The sequence below is a fragment of the Cricetulus griseus genome, chromosome 2 (assembly GCF_003668045.3).
Source record: "Cricetulus griseus strain 17A/GY chromosome 2, alternate assembly CriGri-PICRH-1.0, whole genome shotgun sequence".
Taxonomy (NCBI): domain Eukaryota; kingdom Metazoa; phylum Chordata; class Mammalia; order Rodentia; family Cricetidae; genus Cricetulus; species Cricetulus griseus.
The window spans coordinates 5,321,587-5,347,607 of NC_048595.1; the positions used below are offsets into that span (position 1 = coordinate 5,321,587).

At 45.1% G+C, this 26,021-nt stretch overlaps 1 protein-coding gene and 1 long non-coding RNA gene across 5 annotated transcripts in view; one reads left to right on the plus strand and one right to left on the minus strand.

The window, feature by feature from the left end:
- Window positions 1-21,273, plus strand: part of LOC100762490 (calmodulin-binding transcription activator 1) — an 831,381-nt gene extending 810,108 nt beyond the window's left edge. Inside the window, exons 16-23 of one of the 4 annotated variants that reach the window (XM_027398331.2) lie at window positions 685-869; window positions 4,140-4,327; window positions 4,793-5,039; window positions 5,732-5,803; window positions 7,537-7,557; window positions 8,785-8,978; window positions 10,169-10,243; window positions 21,128-21,272. In XM_027398331.2, the coding sequence (XP_027254132.2) occupies window positions 685-869; window positions 4,140-4,327; window positions 4,793-5,039; window positions 5,732-5,803; window positions 7,537-7,557; window positions 8,785-8,978; window positions 10,169-10,243; window positions 21,128-21,191 (1,046 nt within the window). In that variant the 3' untranslated portion in view covers window positions 21,192-21,272. Of the gene's footprint in view, window positions 1-345; window positions 870-4,139; window positions 4,328-4,792; window positions 5,040-5,731; window positions 5,804-7,536; window positions 7,558-8,784; window positions 8,979-10,168; window positions 10,244-21,127 lie in introns of all 4 variants that reach the window. The other 3 variants (XM_035439378.1, XM_035439380.1, XM_035439379.1) reach the window with 3 other exon arrangements.
- On the minus strand, window positions 9,724-25,956 carry LOC113831608. Its single transcript, XR_003481855.2, has 4 exons — window positions 25,669-25,956; window positions 12,946-13,065; window positions 12,781-12,863; window positions 9,724-10,964 (listed from the first exon to the last, which is right to left on the minus strand). It is a non-coding gene; the product is annotated as an uncharacterized LOC113831608 (long non-coding RNA).
- Window positions 25,957-26,021: the final 65 nt, after the last annotated feature.

A 26,021-nucleotide genomic window follows, 5' to 3' on the forward strand; every position in this document is an offset into this window, starting at 1 on the left:
GAAGAGTTCATAGGATACCCACAGACATTTAAGGGTTGGCGGCAAGTGGGGGGGTTACATGATGTTTCTTATTTTCCGTTAAAAATAGCTAGTGCCTCTCCCAGTATGGAAACCCTGTCTATAAGGAAGCACACCCCTTTAGAGGAGGATTGCCTAAGACCGTCAGTGCCGCCGGGGAGGAGGATTGCCTAAGACCGTCAGTGCCGCCGGGGAATAGTGACAGCTCAGGAACGTGCCTTGCGCTCCAGCTTTGCACTTCTTATCTCTCAGGCATAACATGTTGGTTCTTTAGGGTTCCTGCTTTCGGTCGCTTGTCCTGACTGTCCTTTCTACTGTACTTTTCAGATCTGAGAAGACCTCGGTCTGAACCCTCTAATTACTACAGCAGTGAGAGCCACAAAGATTATCCGGCTCCCAAAAAGCATAAATTGAACCCCGAGTCCTTCCAGGCAAGGCAGGAGAAACTGCTTTGCACTGCACTGAGCCTGGAGCAGCCAGATACCAGGAAGCAGAGCCCTAGTTCTAAGCAGTCTTCCCCTGAGACAATCAGCCCCAGTGAAGGAGTGAGGGACTGCAGCCGGGAAGCCTCCCCTCCCACTCCACAGGCCGCAGCATTCCAAGCCTCTGCACCTCAGCCTGTAGTAAAGTGGAGTTCCAAAGATCTTTACATTGGTGTGTCTACAGTACAGGTGACTGGAAATCCGAAGGGGACCAGTGTAGTAAAGGACGCGGCACCTTCACAGGTGCGTCCGAGGGAACCAATGAGTGTCCTGATGATGGCTAACCGAGAGGTGGTGAATACAGAAATGGGGGCCTACCGGGATAGTACAGAGAGCGAGGAATGCCCCCAGCCCATGGATGATATTCAGGTAAGACTAATCAGGTAAGCCTGCTGAAGCTGGAACCTCACTGTGGCTATGAGCATTACAGTTCACTTCTGAAAGCATCATTTTTACACCCCCAGGCCCCTGGCGCCATCCCCACCCAGGAAGGTTTGCAGGGGGATGTTGACCATCTGCTTCCTCCTGTGACTCAGGCATCGTGAATAGGACCCAACTGCAGGCCCTTCACAAAGCCTTCCTCTTGGTACCAGCCCTTTCAGAACTCAGCTTATAACCCTCTGATAAGTCCTTGCATCCAGGATGACAGCTCCACTGTTCTCAGTAGTGGTTATGATAGAGTCAGGGCCCTAAAAATAGCCAGCAAGGCAGCCTGCAGACAGGATTTGGATTATCTGAGTGAAGCCATTGTGAAGGCCATGTGGCTTGAGGCTCACATGGCATGTGGTAAAATATCTTTAGGGCTGGTAGCTGGATGCCCTTGTAAGAATGTAGGAAGCACAGAGACCTGAGGACACTAAACTTGTAGACTAAACGAGGCATCACAGAGGCATCAAAAGGGGAACCAGGGAACATGGGATGGGAGCGCCTTTGTTTCCAGATTCTAGTTGATACCACCCAAAACAAAAGGAGCAGGTGGGGGCACCCGCGCCTGAGGAGTGCTGCTGGAGTGGCAAGGTGGTTTCCTGCCAGCAGGAAACCCTGGGGGAGCTGTCTGGCCCTCTGTTTTCTACTTCTTGTCAGTATAGACTCTGCGCCTGGGAAAGGAGACCCCACCACTGATTTACCAACAGCCGTGTAGCCAGGAGGACACCTGCCAAGTGAGATCAAATCATGTTGTTTTGGTTTCCCACGAGTTAATCCAACACTCCACTGAGCACAGTCCTCAGCCCCCCTTTAAACTCTCTCAAGCGTGGTCTCACTAAGTCCCCAGGCCGGCATCGAACTCGCACTACCCCCGTTCCTGCCTCCCAAGTAGCTGGGGCTACATGTGTGTCCAGCCTACGTCAAAAAATGTTGTGGGCCGGGCATTGGTGGCGCACGCCTTTAATCTCAGCACTTGGGAGGCAGAGGCAGGTGGATCTCTGTGAGTTCGAGGCCAGCCTGGTCTACAGAGCAAGTGCCAGGATAGGCTCCAAAGCTACACAGAGAAACCCTGTCTCGAAAAAACCAAAAAAAAAAAAAAAAAAAAAAAAAAAAAAAAAAAAAAAAAAAAATGTTGTGGATAAAAGGCTTGTAAATTTTTTCTGTAAAGAGCCAGATGAATATTTTTTAGGGTTTGTGGCTCATACCGAAACTGTTTTAACTATTGGATCTGCTGTAAAAGGGCAAAAGTAACCATGGACAAAATGAAAGGAATGTGTAGCTGCAGTCTATTAAAGCTCTAATTACACACACAGGTAGCTGGCTCTGTTCTGCCTGGTACAGTTTGCCCAGTCCTTGGCATGAGTGGTTCCTGCTGGAACCTGTATTGATTATTTTTCTGCTTCACAGAATGAAACCAGCAGAAGGGAGGAAGGGAGGGTTCACATTTGGTAGGTGTGGAGGTATAATCCATTGTGGTGGGGAAGGCACGTCGGCAGCCTGAGGCCCGGCCTGTGGGATGACGCCGCGCATTCAGGGTGGATCTTCTCTTCTGAATTAAACTTTCTGGAGACACTGTCCTAGACAGTTGCTCATTGATGTAGATTTGAAAAATTCCCTTAAGCAGACATTTAAAATAGTTTTGTGTTGTGTTTTGTTTTTAGAGGTCTGATCTTTAGATTGTAAAATCCACTTTAGCCAACTTTAGGTAGCTGTAGGCTGGTCAGAGAGGTCTGAGGTCAGTCGTGCTTCCTTCTTGGCTCCCAGTGTAGCTCTGAGTCACCTACCTGCACCTGACTTCAGTCTTCTGGAAACTTCATCTAACTGGGATGTAGTCTTCTGTGTCTTGGTGTTGCTATGACCCAAATACCTGACCCAGGACCAGCTACAGAGTTTGTGTTCGTGGGAGGATACAGCAGGGACCCACCACACACACTCAAGAACAGGAAGTGGAGCTCTGCCTTCCCGGGCCTGTAGCTAACAGTGTGTATCTTAGCTTCTTCTCCCAACACTGTGATGAAATATTCTGGACAAATCAACTTAAAGGAGCTGGGTTTATTTTAGTTCAAGACAGTCTGTGGGGCTGGAAGTCAGGGCAGCAGGAGCCTGGAGTGTCAGTCACCAAGGCACAGCAGTGAACCGCCTCAACACTCCCCACCCCCCAGATGGCTCCACAAGCTGGGGAGCCAGTGTGCAAAGCACAAAGCACGGTCCCGTAGCACAGTAACTTTCTGAGGTGCCTTCCTGATAGGAGATCGTCCTTTGCCCCTGTGGACTTCCTTTCAGAACACTCACTCCTGAGGCCAGAGGACTCAGTGGAAACCTAAACTGTTGCATTTAGACTACCATTTTTAAGAGGTGTGCAAAGAATTTTGAAAAGAGGAGCCCATATCTCCAATCATAAGTATAGATCTCTCAGAGAACCTTAGCTTGGTTCCCTACACCCATACTGGGTGGCTCACAACTCCAGCTCCTGGGGATTCAACCCCTCTTCTGGGCTTCGAGCATCTTCTCTCACATGTGCACACACACGCTCACACACACAGAGACACACACAGAGAGACACACATGCACACACAATTAAAAATAAGCCAGATAGTGATGGTGCACACCTTTAATCCCAGCACTTGGGAGGCAGAGGCAGGTGGATCTCTGTAAGTTCAAGGCCAGCCTGGTCTACAGAGTGAGTTCCAGGACAGCCAAGGCTACATAGAGAAACCCTGTCTTGGAAAAAAACAAAATTAAAAAAATAAATACATAAATATTTAGGGCTGACAAAATAGCGCAGCAGGTAAAGGTGCTTTCCCTCAAGCCTGATGACCTGTGAGTGTGGTCTCCATGACCACATGGTAGAAGGCCAGTGCAGGCATGTAAATAATGGTAATTTTTAATTACCATGATGATTCACCTGGAACCACCCCCACAGGTATGAGGTCCCTAACTGGTTCATGCTGCTAAGAGTAGACAGTGGGTCCAAGACAGAAGTTCTCTAAGACGTGGGCCAAGGTGTGAGGCCAAGCTATGATTAGGAGATAAACAGGTGTCAGGTGGGTCACGTGCTAACTTACAACCCTGAGTGCATTGGATTGAGGCATAAATGGCTGTCTTCCCCCACTCCCTGTCCCACCTCCATCTTCCTTTACAAGGTAAGGGTGGCAGTAAAATGGGCTTGAAGGTTTCTTTCTAAGCTCAGTGTCCTGTGGCCTCTGGTTGCAGGTGAACATGATGACCTTGGCGGAGCACATTATTGAAGCCACACCAGACAGAATCAAGCAGGAGAACTTTGTGCCCATGGAGTCCGCGGCCCTGGAAAGGACAGATCCTGCCACCATTAACAGTACGATGAGCTGGCTGGCCAGTTACCTAGCTGATGCCGACCGTCTGCCCAGTGCTGCCTACATCAGGTTAGGAAGATTTGGGGTCAGGGGTCTGCCCAGGATAAAGTCCTGGATTTAACTGGAGGCCAAGTGTAAAGAGGGACTTTCCCAAGGAGGGCACATGGCCTCACAGCACTTCCAAACCCTGGCTCTGCCATCTCTCCTCCTGTTACTTCCTCCCCCCACATGCATGTTTTTAAAATGCCATGTGGGGATGTGCCGCCCTTCTTCGGGTGAAGTTTCCAGAGGCATGCTGTTGTCTTTCTCGGCCTTAGTATTTAGCGCGGTGCTAAACTGAAAATGGATGCTCATTATGAACTTAACTGAGGTGCAGCCAAAGTGTTGAGTGTGTTAAGCAACCCATAAGCAGAACAAAGGCATCTAGCCTTCCCTGGGGTGGCTTCAAGTAGGTCCTGTCTGGTCTCATCAATTCCTAGGCAATGAATGGTGGGGCAGTAGCTGTTACCCATCCTGTCTTTTCTTTTGTCTCAGGAGCGCGTACACTGAGCCCCTAACTCCTTCTTCTAATGCCAGCTTGAGTCCTGCAGGCTCTCCTGTCAGTGAAGTAGCTTTTGAGAAACCCAGCCTTCCCTCGGCAGCAGACTGGTCAGAATTCCTGAGCGCGTCCACCAGCGAGAAGGTTGAGAACGAGCTGGCTCAGCTCACACTGTCAGACCATGAGCAGAGAGAGCTCTACGAAGCTGCCAGGCTTGTCCAGACAGCCTTCCGGAAATACAAGGTGAAATAGGGGTGCCTGTGTCCGGTTCCTTTCCCCTATGGTTTGTGGTTTGATAAAATGTTTATTGCAAGACTCTATGTTGTATTATTATCATAATAACTTTCAGGAGTTTTAATCAAATAAAACCAGTGGGATGGCTGTCACTATCTTATTGTTGATAAGTTGACACCTCAGCCATGAGGGATTTATGACCTAAATCCAAAATCGGGCCCTGAGGATTGTGGGCTGCCTGACCCTGAACCCCTGGGAACTAGTGACAAAACTTCTTTGTGTGCTTTTCATCAGGGGATAGGAACTAGGTGGGACTCTCTCTCCTGCACATTCCTAAAGGCATCGGACCACTCTGCCTGAAGGTGTTCAGGAAAGTAGTTGGATTATTTAGGAAAGACTACTAAGAATCTGGAAGATGAGCATCACAATACCTAATTTGTTAAAACAAAAACAAAACCTTTTAAATGCACATTTTTAGGCCTCCTAACATCCAAGTATGATTTGATTTTTTTAAAAGCAAAAACAGTTGGAGATTTATTCTGTAAATTCATTTTCTTAATTCATAGTGGTCTTTCTCAGTGTGGTTTAGTAAATCTGAGGTTTTATCTCTTGGAAAGGAGTATCACATGAGTAATGGTTCTAATGTGTGTGTGACAGTTCTTACACCAGTTCATTGTTGATCTCCTCACTGTGCCTTTCAGGGCAGACCCTTGCGGGAACAGCAGGAAGTGGCTGCTGCCGTCATTCAGCGCTGCTACAGAAAGTACAAACAGGTAACCCTCAGTTGTGTGAACCTCACGGGAGGAAAGGGCACCTGTCCACACAGCCTGGGCCTCAGGAGACACTGCTGTGCAGTTTAACTACAAAGCACCACATCTGACTCTTGATAGCAAAAGCCTGACTTGAACTGCCTTGATTAGGAACCAGAGGGAAAGAAAACAGCAGTCTGCCACCAAGCTTTAGTTAGCAGAGGCATGAATGACAGACAGCGAGGCCTCTTGTTACGATAAATCTTTTTGTCAAAAGCAGCCTGAGCCCCACCACCACGTGCGGAGCTTTACGCCAGCCGCCCGCCCGAGTTAGGCCCAAATGAATACACAGAGAGACTTGTATTAGTTACAAAGCTGCTTGGCCAATGACTAGGATTCTCATTTGTTAGCTCAGTCTCAATTACCATACATCTATATATTTTATGGGACTTATCTTATCGGATGCCTTATTGGCGTCCCTCCTTGCTGGTGAATTACATCGTGCCGCTAGAATAGGAGCCGAGGGGAAAAGAGAGCCCTTCCTGTTTCTCTTTCGCTTAAATATGAGTCTCCTTGCTATGTCACTTCCTGCCTGGATCAGCACTTCTCTACTACATTTCCCAAAATCCTCTTTGACTCTTAGTTCTGTCTAACTTGCTGTCTCATTGGCCAAACAGTATTTTATTCAATGATCAATAAGATAAACATACACAGTAGTACATTCCCCATCAGCCTCTCTCACAGAGATCCCGACGCCAGGACAGCTTGTGGGGTAGCTGAATAGCATTGAAGGGCAGGGTATGCCAGTCTTCCAGGATGCCCATAACCTCATAGCTATTCCAAGCAAGCAGTTTCATTTCCATTCACAAAGGAAGAAGCAGGCTCAGAGAAATGAAGCCAGTGTTAAAGTTTATAGATGTCAGAGTGGTTATAAAATACTGAAACTACTGAGTTTAGACTAGTTTCCATGTTAAAATTTTGTCATTTCATTGGGAACAATGGCTCAAGCCTCTAGTCCCAGCACTCAGAGACTGAGATGGCAAGTTCAAGGCCAGCTTGGACTCACTATTACACACACACACACACACACACACACACACACACACACACACACACACACAGTCAGTTCTGTAAAAGATTCTAGAATACCTTATTTTATTGGGCTTTGGATAAGCTTTACAGTCTACTTCAGGGTATTAAGTGCTAAGATGTATAATTGCAGAGAAATTTGGGGTCCCATGCTCTCCTTCAGACCTAGGGTTTTGGTTTCTAATGTGAATTGCTGTTTTTGTTCTTGTTTTGGTTTTCAAGCCTCTCCTTTAAACTTTCCCAGTGGGCAGGGAAGCAAGGACTCCAGCTCTGGCCAGCTGAGTCCAAGATCCCAGACCCTGAAGGTTTATTGTGCAAACGCTGACACCACAGTCCCAGTGTCTCTTAGATCGGTGAACAGACTTCATGTTAGCACTAGATTGTATCATACACAGAATCGAGCTTTCCAGTCTGTGATGACAACAGGTACTTATTTTTAAAAAGAGAGAAAGAAAAATCCCTGCTGAGTAAATGTCTTGGGCTAGGAAGACGGAAGGCCTTATCTTTGTAAATGGCAACAACTGTAAGATTGGTATTTTGGAAGATGGAAGGCCTTTTTGTTGGTTTTTGGTTTTGGTTGGGAGTAGTACTGATTTGGGGTTTTTTGGTTGGTTTCCTGTATTCAGTAATCTAACGTTAATCTTGTATTTTCTGTTTCTCCCCCCAAGCTGACATGGATAGCCTTGAAGGTAATGATACACCAAGTCCTCATACAAACCATCCCACCAGAGCCACAGACTTCACACCCACACCAGCTGCAAGGAGGGGCCATTCAGTCACCAAATACATACTCCTTTGCCAGGCCACCCGGCCATACCACATCTATCCTTGGGGACCTTCAGTTTTTCTAGTGGACTGGGCTTGGGCATTAATAATAGGTGGACATTTTATGGCCAAGCCAGTGACTTTGAACCTAGTGAATATCAAGCAAATCTCTTATTTCCATGGTGGGATTCACAGTGGCCCCAGGGACCAGAACATGCCCTGTTCAGTCACAATGACGAGACCTACAAAAGCTTCATAGGATGCGGTGTTCTTACCTTAAAGGACTTGGAAGCACACTAAACAAAGCAGGACAGGGTTTCCGAGAGATCTGAGACGTCAGTTTCCTTCCCTTGTGTTATGGGTGGCATGGCTGGAGTGCAGTCAGGCATGGAAGGGGGATTCTGAGTAGTTTGTCCCCTTAACATAGTAAGTTGCCTTCTTCATGTGACTTCTTCACTGCCTTAGAAACTCCCACGTAGCATGGTGGGGAGCTTTGTGTGCTTAGGGCCTCAAGACTGATTCAGAACCAAGCCTGGCTCCTGTGTCTTCTCCTCTCAGACCCGTGGCTGTGGAGCAGGTTCGGTTGAGGGCCTCTGACACTGGCTCCTAAGCGGTCCAAAACTCTCTGGCAGAACTTGTAGGCTTCACTGCATGGCCATTGTGTGGGTCTGATGAGGGTTCGTCTTCTGCAGGGTGAAATGGCTTCAAGGTGTCAGCCTTTCATGATAACCCTTGTATTTGGGACCTGGTAGCTCCATCAGCAGTGTGTGGTGTGGAGCAAATTAGGAAGAGGTGCTGCCTGCAAGGTGGCTGAAGGAGTGGAGTCAGGGGACGCAGTAAGGGTTAAAGTGCTTCAAAGCTGGACAGTCAATTCTTATCTTAGAACAGCTTAAAATGTTACAGTTCAATGCTTTTGGGCTCAAATGTCTTTACTTATGCTAGAAATTGTCAAGAGGTAAACACTTTGCTATCTGAGGATGGAAGTGTCAATGTTGCCTGCAGGCTGTCTGGAAGAATAGACGAAAGGTTGCTGTTGTTGTCTTGTGGTCAGCCCCATCAGAGATGAGGGGAGGGAGGAGGGGCTCCTACCTCCTGAGCCTGAGGCCTCCGGCTCCCTTTGTTACTGTCCTGTCCCTTCTGTGTCCCTGCAGTATGCCCTTTACAAAAAGATGACCCAGGCGGCCATTCTCATCCAGAGCAAGTTCCGAAGTTACTACGAGCAAAAACGGTTCCAGCAGAGCCGGCGAGCTGCAGTGCTCATCCAGAACTTCTACCGGAGTTACAAGAAGTGCGGCAGGAGGCGGCCAGCTCGAAGGACAGCCGTCATTGTACAGCAGAAGCTCAGGTTCGCCACAGCCCGCCTCACAGCCCACCTCACAGCCCACCTCACAGCCCTGGGGGGCTTGGGAGGAGACCGGCCTGTCGTGGTGCAGGGCCCGAGGCATGGCATGTCCCCAGCTACTCTAGGTGCTGTGGCTATGTCTAGCAATACCAGTCTTGTGGGTCTCTGAGACCCACTCCGTAACCGCCACACATGACTTGAATGCCCCTGGCTAACCAGTATAGGTTAATATTTGTCAGGACCAAAATGTGTACTTTTGAAGAGGCGTCGTTCGGCAGTGTTCTGAACTCCCTAGTTACTTAGAAAGAGTGTGAAGGGCACCGGGACTCCATTTTAGAGAGTAGCAAAGTAAAGATTAAAAACAGAAAATAGCCCAGAGAGAGTATCAAGCTCAGACTTAACTCCTAAAACTGAGGAGGTCTGGCTAATGCCAGGAGGCCTAGTCCCACAGAAACAAAAACAAAACAAAAAACTAGAAAAATACCTGGGTATTGTGGTACACACCTGTAATCCCAAAACTCTAGAAGCTGTGTCGGGGATCATGGGTTAGAGGCTGACCTCGCCTACACATCAAGCCCCTGTCTTACCCCAGACAGACAGAAAATAAGTTGTAAGTTGTCAGTGGCACACGCCTTTAGCCCCAGCACTTGGGAGTCAGAGGCAGGTGGATTTCTGTGAGTTCGAGGCCAACCTGGTCTACATAGCAAGTGCCAGGATAAGCTCCAAATCTACACAGAGAAACCCTGTCTCAAAACCCCCCCCCAAAAAAAAAAAAGAGCATATGGAGGGATCCTCTTATTTTCAGTCTGCATATTCTCAGTTGGCAGAGTGCTTGCCTAGCATATACAAAGCCCTGGGCTCCATATCCAACATCAAGTAAACTGGTCAAAGTCAAATGTGCCTGTAGTCCCAGCACTTGGGAGATGAAGGCAGGAGGGGCAGAAAGCCTCTACACTGGGTTTGCCAGCTTGAGATGCATGAGACCCTGCCTCAAATGAGGAAAGAAAACAAAAGCTTGGGGTGTCCAGGCCAGTCTCAGCACTGTGGGAGCAGTGTGTGCTTTGCAGTTGGATATGTGACACAAACCATTTAACTGAAAGTCTCCTCCCGCTGTAGCTCAGGTCACTTCTCAGTGTCTGCACTGGGAGCTTTACGGAACCTTTCTTGTGACAGTAGTATTCTGGCTTTTTCAGGGGCAGTTTGCTGACCAAAAAGCAGGACCAAGCTGCTCGAAAAATAATGAGGTTTCTACGCCGCTGTCGTCACAGGTACACCAAGTCCTTATGTGTCGTTGTGCTCACTAATGATAATAAAACAGCCCTGACCTTCCCAGCAGTTTGCTGGCTCTGTGTAATGCTGATAACCTCCAGCAAGCAAGGGGTAAGCACTCCAGGTCATAACCGGATGGTGGAACCCTAGGCACTGCCACTTGGGCTGAAATGATTTGAGAAAGTGTGTGTCTGACCGTGGAAACTCAAAACTGTTTTTCTGTTTTGATTTGGGCATGCATGTAATTTACTTGGACTAGTTTTTAGTTCAAATTTCTCTTTAACCTATCATTGATATGCCAGTTTGCATTATGGTCTTCACTCTGTGTTTACTCTGCCACTAGATATCCACACAGAAAATCAAGGAAGGAGGGGAAAAAAACCTTAAATGCATGCCATCTAGGTTTTCCATGTGGAATTTCCACTAAGCAGCTGGTGCCCTCTACTGGATATGTAGAAGATAGCATTCCCATTCAATTTACCACAGAAAGCCAGTCTGATTTGGTCCAGGGTGAGAGTGGGGAACATCTTCTCGTGGAGCCGAGCTAGAGGAATCTTTCCTCAGATGTGATCTTTCTTGGTGAAGACTTAGACTTCTGGTGGCTGGAGTGGAGACTCTTGTTTTCTCTCTGTAGATCAAGTCTGGAGTCTGTAACAGTGGCCATCGGAGCTGCTCTGAGACTTCCCTCCATGTAGTGTGTTGTTTCCCGGGTATCAGGAGCTGTGTGTGCAGTTGAGAGCAACAGACTTGAGCTGGCTCCCTGCGGTCTACTCTTTCTCCTGTTTAACCATCCCCAAAACCTTCCATTCAGTTTCACTCATCAGAGCTTTCACTTCAGTTTCTCTTACTCTTAAAGCCATTTAAGCTGCTAATATTTGAAAATACCCTGCCTTTGAGACTTAAAGTTTAACTGGGAACTTACGCTCTTACATAAGTCAACACAGACACACATCTGTGTGCCCATAGAAAGAAACATGTATAGCACCTTAAAGAGTGAGTGTTGGGGTGCCAGGCATTCTCTAGACGGAACAGGGGACATCGAGTGCGTCTCCTGGATGCTCTCTTCATGCCTTGGATGAAGGTCTTCTCCACTTCCTCCACCATCCCCCCCTCCACCCCACCCTCCCACCCCCGCTTGTCCGTGAAACACCAGTGTAAATAAGCTACTGGGGAAGTGCTGGCAGGAAAAGGATAGTAAATTACAGGGGATGCTTTCACGTAATGAAAGGGACTCCGCACATCTCCCCAAGCCAGCCTCCTGTCTCTGATGTTAAGCCATGGGTTTCAGTTGCGCACTTACAACCTGGTAGAATAGCTGAGTTTCTCCTGTTTGTAAAATACCTTGGACTCCCTCAGTTCTCTTCCTTGTAGCCTCACTTGTTCACTGCCCCTTCTTTCCTTCTTTCCCCCATAGAATGAGAGCCCCGAAGACTGTCCAGCACAGAGACTAATAGACTTAGTCCCTGTGGTGCAGAGTCGCCACTCTGCTTCATGAGACTGGTCCATCCAGACCCTGTCGTTGGTCTTGAGGCAATTTACAGTAAACTAGAACATTGCAGGGTTAAACTGTGCCACTGTCTCCACTTTGTTGCTTCTGAGTTCAAACATAGGTGAGAAATGCAATGTAAGCAAAGCTACCTAAAACCCTTCACTGACTTTCCAGTGTGTGTTCTTTTGAAGGTGTGTTCTGTGCTTACAGTGGCTGAGTTGAAAGAGTTAAGATACTTATAATTGCATAAAAGACTTCTTCCTAATGTTGACTGGGACAGAGGAATCCTACTTTTAACTTTAGTCTGTGAGAGGAATTTGCTGGAGATCTCACTGTCTTGAGTTTCTGTTTTAACCAGTGAGGGTGGCAAGGTCTGCTGTGAAGACAGCATCAGGTTTGGGGCTCTGTCTGCAGCAAAATAAAGACGACTGCTCTTTGATCCAGATGACACAGAAATGAACAAGCCAACTGCAGGAGCCTTTGCATACTGGCTGTGAAGGGTGTATTTACTCACTTCCCATTTTTGTGTGTTTATTTAACATATTTCATTAAGGAGCCTGATGAAGTCTGGACCTCTCTCCTGGGGGTTATTATAACTTGTGTTTTCCCTTGGATGTGTGCAACCCATTCTGGTTTACTTAGCATTACTTTCAGAAGCAACACTGTCATGTTTATTGACTGTTAGAAGCATTGCAGTCTGTTAAATAGAAAACTTGGAGATACCCTCTCAACAAGGTAGGTAGACAGTGGCCTCAGAAATTAGGAGTCCCATCTCTAAGTCACGTGACCCCCGATGGTTTTTAAAAATAAGTTGATGGGTTTTCTTCCTGCTCATTTCACACCCCCTGCCGTCACCCCCTCTTCCTTCCCCACAAAAGAAGCCACTTGGTAGTCTCTTTGGTTGACATAAAGCTGTTGTAAGATTTCTGCTGTGACCCTCACATGCTAATAGCTCTCTGGTGTTGTTTTACTGTCTAAAGCCCCCTGGTGGACCATAGGCTGTACAAAAGGGTGAGTGTAGCTGCCTGCTAGCCAGTTTCTCCTTACCTTCCATTTTCAATACTTTGCTTTTTGCTTGCTTGCATGGGGCTGCAGCGTAGGTGTGCCAGTAAGTTTCATTCACATCCATTCTGAATGAAAAATAAAATAAAATACAAACTAACCCTGACTACTAACACTGCCGTCTTATGCAACAGGAGAGCAGTCACTTACAGTGGAGGTTCCTGTGCATGAGGAAGTGTAAGGGATGGATCTTCTGAGACCACTGCCCAGCATGCCCAGACCAGGTGGAATGTCTTCCGCACACACACAGGCCTTCCTGCTCATGTGAGGCTGTATGACAGGGAAAATTCAGCTAGTGGTTTTATAATTACAAAACTTGACCACATCAAATTTTCTCTTGTTTTGTTAAAATTTCTTAGGTACAAAAGCCCATTAGGAAGTACTAGGCTTTAAAAAGAACTTATTTACAGCCAGGTGGTGGTGCTGCACGCCTTTAATCCCAGCACTCAGGAGGCAGAGGCAGGCAGATCACTGTGAGTTCGATACAACCTGGTGTATAAAGCTAGTTCCTGGACAGTCTCCAAAGCCACACAGAGAAACCCTGTCTTGAAAAACAAAACAAAAACCAAAAAAAAAAAAAAATTATTTTTCAGGTACTACTTTCCTGTCACCCTGCCCCTAGAGTTTCAGTTTTTAAATCACTCTTCCCTTGTGCTGTGAGGAAAGTCAGGATACAAAGCTGCCCCTTCAGAACCTGCCTAGGGCATTGAGCATACAACAGAAGGCGTGCTAGTTGTACAACACTAAACTGTAAATCTTAATAAAAACATGTGAAGTATCTTGAGCCTAGAGATTCCATGTTGCATTTGGAAGTCACTGTTCCAAAAGCATTTGTATTCTGAAGATGTCCTGACTAGACAGTTCGTAGACACTGCCAGCATTCCCGAGGCCTGAGAATAGGATCCCAGTGTGTAGACAGACGCGGGACCATCTGCAAGTACAGCTGAAACACACTGTAAGGCACAGTGAGAGGCAATGCCAGGAAACTTTTACAAAGCTCACCAACGCTGGGCTAGAACTTGGTAACATTTTCCAAATGTAGAACATTTGGAGAGGAAGTTAGTTCTGTGTTGCATGGAGGCGACCTCTGTCTGCCTCTACAGGATGCCTCCATGCCGACTTGATGATGTGACAGCGAGTTTTTGTAAGTTTTTCCGGAGTAGTGACTTATGTGTAGAACACTTGTGACTGTTTTAAAATCAAGAATAAAACAAACCAACCTTGAATAGTTGTTGAAGGAGAAACTTGGAAACAAAAACACAGCTCTGCTGGTGACTTCGGCGGTTCCCATTCTTTAGTGTTGTTTGCCATTGGAAGAGCACTCGGGTCCAGTGTGGTAGAGCCTCTCAGAGATGTCTGTGCCTGAAGTAGACGAGGCTCCACCTCACCCACCACACATGCAGATAACACCACTTCTCATTAGAAAGAAAGCGGCGAACCCGCCAAAGGACAGGTGCATGCCCTAGCACTCAGTTAACTCAGCAGTAGTATCTTGCATGCTAAATGCAGTTCGTAACGCCTGCTGAAGGGAACTGACATTTTATGAGAAGTGGTTGCTTACGCACTTTTGAAGCTTGTTAGTTTCTGGTATGTCAATGATGACCGTTGTCAAGGGCACATTTTCTAAAGGTGATTTCAGTGCCAACCGGAGTCCCTATTTTCATTTCTCTAGTGCCTGCTGCATTCTGCCATGAACTCTTAAGACTCCCACTCATGCATGGGAAGCGGGACTTTCATAACATCCCTCATGCCTCACGCAGTCAGCAGGGAGCTTGAGAGAGAGGAGCCAAGAGGGTTTGAGGTTCCTTCTGGGATGGGACCATTTATCCAGCTCTTTATTGAGGAATGGCTTGTCTGTGGCTTTGTGCAGTTGCCAGTAAGATCTCCTCTCCCTCTCTCTTCCTCAAGAACTTGCAGTGGCACCCCCCTTCGTAATCCTCAAGCCGAACTTCTTGGGAGCTGAGCGTTCCCTCAGTGTAGTCCCGGGATGGCATGTCAAAGAGGATAACATGCTTACTTTGTTAGTTTATAATGTACAGAAAAATCACTTAGAGGTTTACATGTTAAAATGTAATTGAAAATGTACAGTTACATTTTGTAATGCAGTGTGAAACTTGCTGTTGACCAAACTCCTAGGTCCACAGCAGAAGGACCTCCACAAAGGTAGGCGTCACTATCAGCAGATTTAGGGTACCATAGTCTCGTCCCAGCTGCAGGGTATGTCAGCTGTAAGGTGACCCAAAGTTACTACTGTGTCTTTCCATTTTCATCTCTCTTGGGGGCTGAGCAAGGGCACCGATTCTCTCCTAGTGCAGGTCATTTGTATCTGGCCTTTCACCCAGGCTCAGCTCCTGAGTTAACGGGTAACTGAAAATGGAGTTAACAGTTTCTGATATAAGCCTGTGGAAAGGTTTTTGGCTTGGGGCTTTGGTTTCCTTCTTTCTTTCTCCTCTCAGACACACTAGTTTTCTGTTAATTTTCCAAAGGTGCACAAGGGAAGTACCATTTTCCATGTGGTGTTGCTCAGTTGTACAGCAGAACCACTGAGATGCATGGTAAGGAAACCGCGTGGCCTCAAGGAACTGAGATATAATTGGCTGAAATGCATGAGAACACAAAGCAGTGTCTCCTTCAGATACAGGGTGGCTTTGCCCTTCTGTCAGAAGGACGGTCTTTTTGTGTCCCTCATAAACGAGGGAGGCCGTACTCCCTATTTCCCAGACAGGTGCCCCCTTTCCCTGTACGAAGTAACAAGAATGGCTTCAGAAAGCACAGTCAGGGAGGGCCCTTATGATCATCTGTGGTGTTTAAATAACCTGTTATTTGGATATTACTGGTTTGCTGCTCATGGTGGGTGCGGCTCTCTGTCATTAGAGGTAGCACGTTCAATCATAAAATGATCAAACCACAGGTTTTCCTCTGTGTTGGAGAACTGAGTTTCAAACCCTTCACTTTTTTGCAGCAAGTTCTGGAAGTTACAAATCAGCCTTTGCTTTGCTGTACCCTTTTATCCGTGGGACCATTTTCTGACCCCACCTGAAGGAGTACTGTTGTAGAAAGGTCAACAGTTAGTTGGTCAAGGGCCAGCAGATGTGTTAGCTACATCTTTAGTTAAATATAGCACAAGGCTTAGATTCCAGGTGGTCCCATGCATCCAAGAAGTCGGGAACGAACATGGAATGTGCCGTGAATCTCAAAGTAATCGTGTCTCACTTGCCTCTTTTAGGAAATGAATATTTTTGGAACACAGTGGTGTGTGTTACATTGCAGACAACATGCTCTCTGTCATTCTTATTGGGCTTCTCTGTCTTTTTTATTTTGCAATCCAAATGAAATTTCTGGAATATGGCAAGATCTCTCTTTTCCTAAATCCCCCACAAGCTGTTGCAGCCCTGAGAGCAACAGGTAACTAACCTTAAAGCAGCATCAGGCTGCCCAGTGGATTTTTGACGGCCAGCACTTCAAGGCTCTGCCTGCTGAAAGCCATTGACTCATGAAGCATTTCTCTGGCTGAGCGTCACCCGGTTGATGTAATGAATCGGCTTTGCCTGACGCTTTTCCCATGGAGCCATTGTTCACTAGAGTTTCTGAAGCAGGCTCTTTTCATTTATTCATGAATTCTCATTGGGCATCTGATGGAGTCAGCCCTTGTGGGCTTCTGCTGGCATTCAGCGCTGTTGCTTACACATCACTCAAGTCCATCACAGTGCAGCTTTCTTTCTGTTTTTTTTGGTTGAGATTGTCATGGTATCTCAGAGTGTCACTTACTTACAGCCGAGAATGCTCAAGAAGATCTTGGGATTGTCTGGTAATGTTATCTGAATGATCACAATTTGAAGGTTTGATGTCCTAATTCCTATATCTCCAAGCTAGTCAGGTACCTTCCAAATTACTGATAGGAGACTCAGAAATATGGTCTCAGGGCTGGTGAGATGGTTCAGTGGTTAAGAACACTTGCTGTTCTTGCAGAAGATGGAAGTTGGGTTATCTGCATCCAACCGGTTCTCCAGCTCCAGGGAGTAGCATCTATACTTGTACATACGACCCACATAGACACACACACACATGCACGCGCACGCACGCACGCACGCACCCACAATTAAAAATAGAAATGTGGTCCCTGTAGCTCTCCTTAGAGGAAGCAATGTCTGTTGCTTTTAAGAACCATGGCTTCTGCACTCGGGAGGCAGAGGGAGGCGGATCTCTGTGAGTTCGAGGCCAGCCGGGTCTACAGAGTGAGTTCCAGGACAGGCTCCAAAGCTACACAGAGAAACCCTGTCTTGAAAAAGAAAAATAATAATAGTAACACATAGCTTCTGCCCTGTATTTGTCTGTACTATGTCATGGGAAACTAGTTTGCCTGTCTTCTATGCAATGGGATTTAGAAAGAAGTACAATTCATAGACAGACAGACAACCTGGGAATTTCTAGGCTCACTTCTTTCTTGCCTCATATTTGTAATTCTTTAAGAAAACCCAAATCTCAGCCACTGTGAAATATAAAAACGTTGATTGGGTGCTTGTGCTCTAATAGGTGGTAACCACAAGTACAGCGTTTTCCAGTAGGAATCCAGCTTCTAAAATCCAGGTCTGTGTTTACCAGGTTCATGTACTGAAACATGTCTGTAGCATAGGAGATAGATACCAAGCAAAACAGCTCAGACAATTGATTTTGGTTTGAGTAAAACAAAAATGAACCCTTTTTCCACTGAACTTTTTAGTTTCCATCACATGAACCCATTTATAAGATGAAGATGTAACAGATGCATAGGAAAATATCTTAGGAACCTTTTAGGGCTCAGCAGGTAAAGGTGCTTGCTGAACTAACTGGAGCTCAATCCTCAGAATCTGTGATGGAGGAGAAAATGGACTCAAGAAAGCTGTTCCCTAGCCTCAGTATGTGCACTTACCTGTGTGCGTGTGCTCGCACACACTTACATTTTAAAGAAATGTCTTAAGAGTGCCAGACAGGCTTGGTAGCTAATGTAGACACATGCATCTATCATAGCTCACAGAGAGCACAAGCAGGAAGACACAGCGATGATAGATAGACTTCACAGATATTTCTGGGTGATAAAGGGTCAGTGATTACCTGTGTCTGTGGCTGATAGGGCGACATCAATTTTTTTTTTAATTCATTGAAAGACTGACTTGAAATCTGTTTCTTAGAATTAGTTGAAAAATTCTAGTACTTCGGGTATCATCCCGAACCAACTTATAGGTATAATCTTTCTTTGGAGGCAGTATAACTTGAATACATGATTTTTATCTGCCTGGTATTTGATTTAAAGGAAAATGCAGGCACCTGTTCCATCCCCATTATCTGTTCAGGTACCGTGAAAGCGGGACGGATGGCCCAGGTCTGTTTCCTGCTGTCCCTGGTGTCAATAGGGCACGTCTGTGTAGCGCTGCAGGCTGTCTTCTGGGATCACAGGCATATTCTTTATGCATGTTTTGGTTCCGGGATTGTGTTACACCAGGGGTATTTTGTATGAGGCTGTTTCCCCCATAACATTGTAATTAAATTCAATGAAGGATGGTATCTTAGAATGGAGAAAACAGTCATTGTTGATTTCATCCAAAGAATGGTATTTCTCCAAATTTACTTGTCCTATTAAAGTCTTGAAAAATACAATATAGTGGGGATTTTAAAAAACCTGTCTGTTAGAGGCAGTGGAGTGCAACAGAAAGGCTTTGAAGTCAAGCAGACTTGGGTCCAAGCTGCTGCTATGCCATTTATCAGGTACAGGAATCTTCCATTCTGCATTTATAAGTTAGAGAGTGGTTTTATTTTAACATGTAAAGTCACAGGTACTCAGTTACTTTGAAAGCTTTTGGAATATAGTCAGTCTTTTATCCTCACTCCCTTTGCTCTAGTTCATCCCCTTAAGACTTGTTTAAAGCAAAGTTCTATGGTATCTCCTTTGATGCCATTTGTAAGTACAGTATGGTAACTCCATAATGAAATTAATATACCTAAGAATTGGAATGTTCTCATTTTTCCTATATAGACTTTCTGTGTGTGGACACACCCCCTCTTTAGTGGTCCCTGAGAACATCAATAATTCATAATTAATTCAGCATTAATTTAAGCCTTTGTGAAAACTTTGACATTTTAATTAGTTATGAAAGAAGTAGGTGGCGGATACGGGGGGGGGGGGGGCGGTGACTGCAAAAACCCAGTGTGACCAGTTTAACTAGATGAATAGTGTTAACCTCCGCCATCGTGATCAGCTGGCTGTAGGTTCTCTGGTATGAAGTTGCCTAAAACTTTTCGCTCTCCTTTTTATTTCACCTCAGCGATGCATTTCTGATGGTTCTAGAAAGATGAAGGGCTGTCTTTACAGCGATGCTAGCAGATTCTTGAAACTCTAGAGGTCTCAGTGGCGATGCTGTGAATGAGTTCTGTGCTAATAAACAAACAAAACATGGTGTTTGCCTTAGCATGCACATCCTGCAGGACTTGGCAGATGGGTCTGCGAGAGCACAGAACTGCATGTCTGAAAGTAAGGTTGGCATCTGTGCATGCCTTGCATTGTTCCAGCCAAAACGGATATTAGTCTAGATGCTGCATGTTTAAAAATTGAACACAGACCTATAGCATGTTTCATTTTTTAAGAAGTCATTTATCAAGTATGCATGTCCAAAGTCAGGGGGCTCTAATCATACACAATTCTGTACTACAGCGTGATGCCCACGTCATAGGACCTAATGTACTATGGTATCCTTAAAGATTAAATGCATATTAAGCTGGGCAGTAGTGGCTCACGCCTTTAACCTCAGCACTTGTGAGGCACAGGCAGCCCAATCTCTTGAGTTCAAGGCCAGCCTGGTCTACAGAGGAATTCCAAGACAGCCAGGGCTTCATAGAGAAACCCTGTCTTGGAGGGGGGAAAATGTAGCTTTAAGAAGGACATGACAGTTTGGGAGACACACTGCTATTTGTAAATATGCCATGCTTAGCTGGGCTTGGTGTATGTAGTAAGTTAGACAAACGAGTTTCCATATGCAATAGCAATTTAATAGAAAGGATAGAGCATTTCTTCCAAAAGGGTACACATTTTCTCTCCGAAGATATCACATCAGTCTACACGCTACTAAGAAATGATTCTGCTTCAAGGTTGTGAATATAAAAGTTGTTGAATTTTTCAGAATATATAAGTCCTTTCCATTAATTTTCAACCTGTGTAATGCAGCAGTACTTCGTTTTCCAGAATGTTCCTATTTGCCTGAGTTGTATTAAGTATATTTAGAAAATACTAGCACTCATCTTGAATAACTTTAATGGACTGGCATAAACAGTAGGAAAGACCTTAGCATCAGAGGCCACATTTGACTGACTTCTGAATCAGCCCACTGTCAGCCTGAACTTTTCCTTGCTCTGTCACTGGGGCAATGTAGGAATGGCCACAAACTCTTGCTTCTGTTTGGCTAAGACTTCTGGGACAGCAGGTGTTGCTCTGTGGCATGTAGCATTTGCACACTGCCAGACTCAGCAAGCACCGTCCACACTCCCGTTATCAGTCAGGGCAGAGGGACGGCCTTAGAACCTACAACACTACCTCACCTTGTCTCATGGGGCACCACACTCGTTAAGGCAAAGTCTTACATTTTAAAAAGCGTAGATTGGAGCAGCAGGTTATAAAATGCTAGTATGAGCCCTCCATGACTGTCTTTGAGCTTCTCACTTAAATTTATTTACTCTAGTGTTTCTGATAAGTAAAACAAAGACCCATTTTGGTATTGATCCTACTGCTCCCCGTCCAGGAGCTCTGAGAAGGAACATGAACTTTTCAGTTATAGTATGGAATGGTAGGGAACCAAGCACTGTGAAGATTCAGGACTTCACAGAGTGCCCAAGAGGAGCTTGGTATAAGTTGTGAAGTCAAGTTCAAGGTAGCCAGCCGTCTGGAGTCTACAAGTAAAACAATGATTCAGTCCCTGGGTCTACTTAGAGCTAAATAAATGTGCGTGCCAGTTCCCTAGTTTACATCACAAGGAATTGTGGGGCATTCATAACAGTTCATCAGACAGAGAAAGAAGTTTCTCAAATACTTAAGCATTTCCAAGCTATGAATGCCATTCTTGATTCAATACAACAGAGCAAGTAGCTTTATCCAGTTCTTGGAGCACCCCATGTAAAACTTTACATGTTTTAACACAAGGTCACATCTTCCTCTTGGACTATTCTCCCAACAATTTTTCAAGTTCTCTTGTTAGTCTTCAAAAGGGGCTTGTCTGGGCTTCTCATTTCCGGGGTGACAGCCCCTCCTTTATTTGGTCAGTTTCACTCTGTAGTTATCACCTGGTATTGTGTTTTGTTTCTCTTCCAGAGTGAAAGAATTGAAAAAGGCCAAGGAACTTGAAGACATACAGCAGCATCCCTTAGCGATGTGACATTGCTTCTCAGACTGTTTTCATTTGTTTTTAGCAGAGACATGCAACAACAACCAACATGCTCGTGCACACACACACACACACACACACACACACACACACACACACACACACACACACAAAATCCCTCTGCAGTTTTGGGGAGTCAGCTGCAGGATTTTAACAAGAATGTTTTGGTCATTGCATTTGCACTTTCATGGACAACTTTTAATTTGATCAGCAAGACATCTTGGAACTCAATCTTCTGTTGGATCACAGGAAAACAAGACACCAGGAGGAACTGGAAGGGCTTCCTCATCTTAGGAAGAAGCCACTTCCCATGTCATTAGGGCTGTATTCAAACATCGTGTGGAACTGTACAATATTTATACCAAAAATATAGATAAGAACAGGTGCGGTGATGCGAGCAACCCAAGCAGTGCCGGGCCTGCGCCTTCGGTTACTTCCAAGAAGCTGAATCTTTGGTTCTCAGTGGAGGGCTTAGATCACCCAAGTCATTATTGAGTCTGTGTGTTCTCATTTCCTTCACTGTTCTGTTTTGTTTTCGTTTGTTTGTTTGTTTGTTTGTACGTACGTTTGTTTGAATCTCTACAGCACACTTAATGCAACTTTTAAAATCTGCAGGTTTTTAATGTCTTGTGAAAATTTGCAGAAGGGAGGGTGTGTGGTAAACAGGTAATGCACGGGAAATAATGAGAAACAGCTTACAGAATTTAAATTTACTTTCTTGTCCCCACCGCCTCCCAAGAACCTGCAAGGATAGTGATCATCTTGTCCCCTTTCTCATGTTCAGCACTTTAATTTGTTTGCCTTACTTTCACTTGCAATGAGAATTACTTAAGAATGGTAAAGCATGTAGCCTTTTTTAGTAACCTTGGAAACTGTAGTAATTCCAAGGAATCATAAACCTTGCCTGGGCATTTGCCACCTAAACGACCAGCGTGGTGCTGCATTCTGGCCAGTAAATTCCATGTTTTGGCTCTATCTCATCCAAACGGAGTGGCTTCTGTGTACATATAAGAGGTAGAAATGAAGAAAAGCGAGGAAATATTTGAAAGGGGTTATATTAATTGCTAAATATTTTATTCACAAAGGTCAATAATATGGCAAGATGAAATTATTTGTATAGTTTTGTCTGAATGAGCAAGAACAATGTGGATGTATTGTTTGTATATATTGTATATATTAAAACAAAGATGTGCATGAAATCAAGAAAAAGAACAAAAGCAAAGCGTTAGTGGCTATGGTCTGTAAAATGAAACAAAAAACTTTATTTCACTATAAGAGTACTTTATTTTAAATGTTCTGTAGAAGAACATTTTGCTAAAGCATGACTAACCTGCAAAAAATAAAAAAGAGCTACTGTATTTAGAATAGGAAAAAAGGCAGAGTAGCATTACTTTTAAAAAAAAGGATATGTTTACATTTAATTTTGGCTACCAGGAGTTTATTTTATTTTATTTAAAAAGATTTTTTTTTTGCCAAAGGTGCCAAGTAATGTGAATGCTAATATTGCTTAAGAAAATTAAGTTACTTTTGCAAAGTAGATAATCATAAGATGAACCCTATAGAACTTAACACCATCCACTCACACCAACAAAGAATGTTAGAACAACCAAAATTTGACAGAAGAATTAGTGTGAAATTAGAAAAGTGACATTTTCATCTCTCCTGCTGAAAATCAAAAGATGGATAAACGTTGCTCACAATGGCGACTGGTGTTGAAGGGATGCCGTGGTATATTTCTCTTTCTGTGTAATGAGAAGCCAAAGAAATCTGATGCTTTTAAAATTAAACCATTCATGTCAAACAGAGAGAACCGATTTTGCATTTTCTAATGCCAGTTTAAAATCCCAGCTTAAGTGTGAGAATTGGTTGGTATGAGATTTTCTTTAAAAAATAAAAATAAGAAACATGGTTCTGGCTGCCAACTGTGAGTTAAAACTCAAGGCTTGTTGTGAAGCCTAAAAATATTCACAAATAAGCTTTAAACTGGTGTCTTCAGAAGGAAGGTAGAAACAAAAAGATTGTGGTTAAAAAATTAAATAAAAACTGGGGTCAGTGCTCTTGGTGCCTTTTCTATAATTGTACTTGTTTTTTAATTACTTCCTTTCACTGCCAACCTCAAATTACTGTACAGTATATGTCTTTCTGCTTGTGATCAGCTTGGACAACAGTGACAGCCCCACAGCTAGTAGCCCCCTGTACATTCGTAAGCAGACCTGACCCAATTTTGTTTTCACATGTGTGGGTTATGTTGCAGCTGTTGTAATCCTTGCCCCCTACCCACCCATACCTATTATTTTACACAATTTGACCTGTCTGAGGACACTGAGTAATTTAATAAAAACACAACTGTATTCATAACAGGGAATAGAATGTAAAGCCAGCTCTTTCAGAATATCCTATATTAATACTGGATTTGGATACATTTACTCCATTGCTTACGGTTCAGATAACTGATCATTTGACCAGAGTGATGACCTCAGTGGATTTGCTTCAACCCTCACATTTATTTTTTTAAATGTTTCACATGCCACATTATTAGCTCAATAAGTTAGAAAATTCTGGAAGATAGAGACTTACATAGAATTAGGAAGTTCTTATGGAGGGGATGGAAGTAGGGTCAAAACCTACCAGTACAACTGTGAATTCTAGGTGAGGTTGAAGCGTACTTCCACTGAAACAAAGCATTTCTGACCACCTTTTTTGATTGCGACTCTTAATTTTGAATATAAGGTGATAGGTAGGCGCAGCTTTCTTGGATAATCTGAATTCCCAAGTGCCAGGAGTAGGATTTCATTATAAAATTAATAGCTAATCTTATTCTGTCTCCTGAAGATTTAATTGCTATCCTTGTTACCCATTCAAAATCAGCTGTACTGTGTGAATGAAATAAAGACATTACGACGAACCCCTTTCTGGCTGCACGGTCGCTTATGGCAGTTCCACACAGTAGTTGGCGCCCAATGGGGGGTCCCTGAGACTTGCATGTAAAACTAGTCTAGATGTCTTCTTTTTTTGTAAGTTTTATTTTTGTAACTGTGCATGTAAAGCATCATTGACTCAATGGATCTGTTGAAGAACTCAGCTGCTGGAAACCATGCAAAATGTTTTGAATTGCCCTTAAAATATGGAAAATGTTTTCTGAATGCTTTATATTCTTTCTGCTGTAAATTAAAAATGAAGAAAATTTCCCCATATTATCTGTGTTTTGCTTTAACCTGACCTGAAATCCAGGGTGTTGAGGTTGAGATCATAGTTAGAACTGGAAGTTTTGTTTGTTTTTTTTTTACCTTCCACATGATGTGTTTTCCTGCCCAGTGTTTCACTTAGAGCCACTTTCCCAAAGGACATGCTTTCCACCTACACTGCCTGGTTTCTCAACACATCAATCATTTGTCTTAAGTGCAGTTACTTGAAAGATAAGTAAGGATCTTACTGTGAATTCACCTTTTCTCGTGTACCCTGGGTACTCCTAAGTTCCCTGTTTAAGCTCAAGGATGACCTTGAACCTCTGACCGTTTACCTACAACTTCCAAATGCTGAGATTATGGGTGCCAACAGGCTGGGGTTGTTTGTTTGTTTGCTAGTTTGTTCTTTCCAGACAAGGTTTCTCTGTGTAACAGCTCTGGCTGTTCTGAAACTCAATCTGTAGACCAGGCTGGCAGGGAACTCGCCGAGATACACCTCAGGCTGGGTTTTATGTGGTTCTGGGGATCAAACCCAGGACTTTCATGTGGGACAAGCCCAATACCAACTAGGCTATACTCCTCAGCTCTACCGAGTAGTTGTTTTTCGTTTTTTTTTGTTTTAAGCCCTTTTCCGGCTTAGCTCACTTAGGTCTCCCTTCTAGGTACTTTATCATTATTCCGGTCCTCTTCTCTGCAGAGTTCTGCTCGTCTCTCTAGGAGTGCCTCACTAGATGTACCTCAGAACTAGTGCCAGACGTTTTCACACTGAGTCTCCCAAGAGGAGTCCCTGGTACTTTCTGGAGCCCGCTGCATTTAAATGCCTTTGTCTTGCCTGTCTTCACTCTTGTTGTACTTGAGCCCAGCCCCACATTCTCTAGTTCTGTGCTGCACCTCCACTTAACCTAGAACGCGCCCCCCACCCCCCGGCCCCAGCTACCACTCAACCCAATACCCACTCAGGTGGCACGCTCTGCTTTCCAGCACACGTTAACTTTCTGGAATTACCATCCTGGAGTGGAAGACAGCTTGGGGGTTTTCACTTAGGAACCCACCAGCTGCCCTCATCTGGTCTGCTTAAGCATGTTGGATTGCATTGTAGCGGATACTACTCACCTCATTCGACCAAAAGTCCGGGGCCAGAGAGTTACAGAAACCAAGAGAGTTCTCAACGTCAAGGATCCCTTCAGGGATGGTGGTATCCGTGCAACGGCAGACACCTGTCACCGCTAGTGAGAACACGGGGGTGGGGGCTCCAAACGGGCTTCCTCCCGCCCCTTACTTACCTTCCTGGCGGAGGCACTTGGGTTGTGTCCCCAGGACCACTAGGCTACTCTGGGGCGTTAGCACGCACGCCGTTTCTAATGTCGTCACCACCCAGAGACGACGTAAGCAGGCCCAGAGGGCTGTGCAGCGCACCGGTTCTTACTCTAACCTGCCTTTCCAGGGTAGAGACAGGGCAGCGGCCGCGACACCCGACACCGACGAAGCTGCTGCTGCTGCTGCTGCTGCTGCGACGCCCGGGCGGCGAGGAGCCGGTCCAAAGGCGCAGGCGCCGCGCCCTGGCCCCGCCCACTTGTCCATCGAGAACGCCCGCCCAATCCAGCACCGGCGCTGCTGCCGCGCCCAGCTCTGGCCC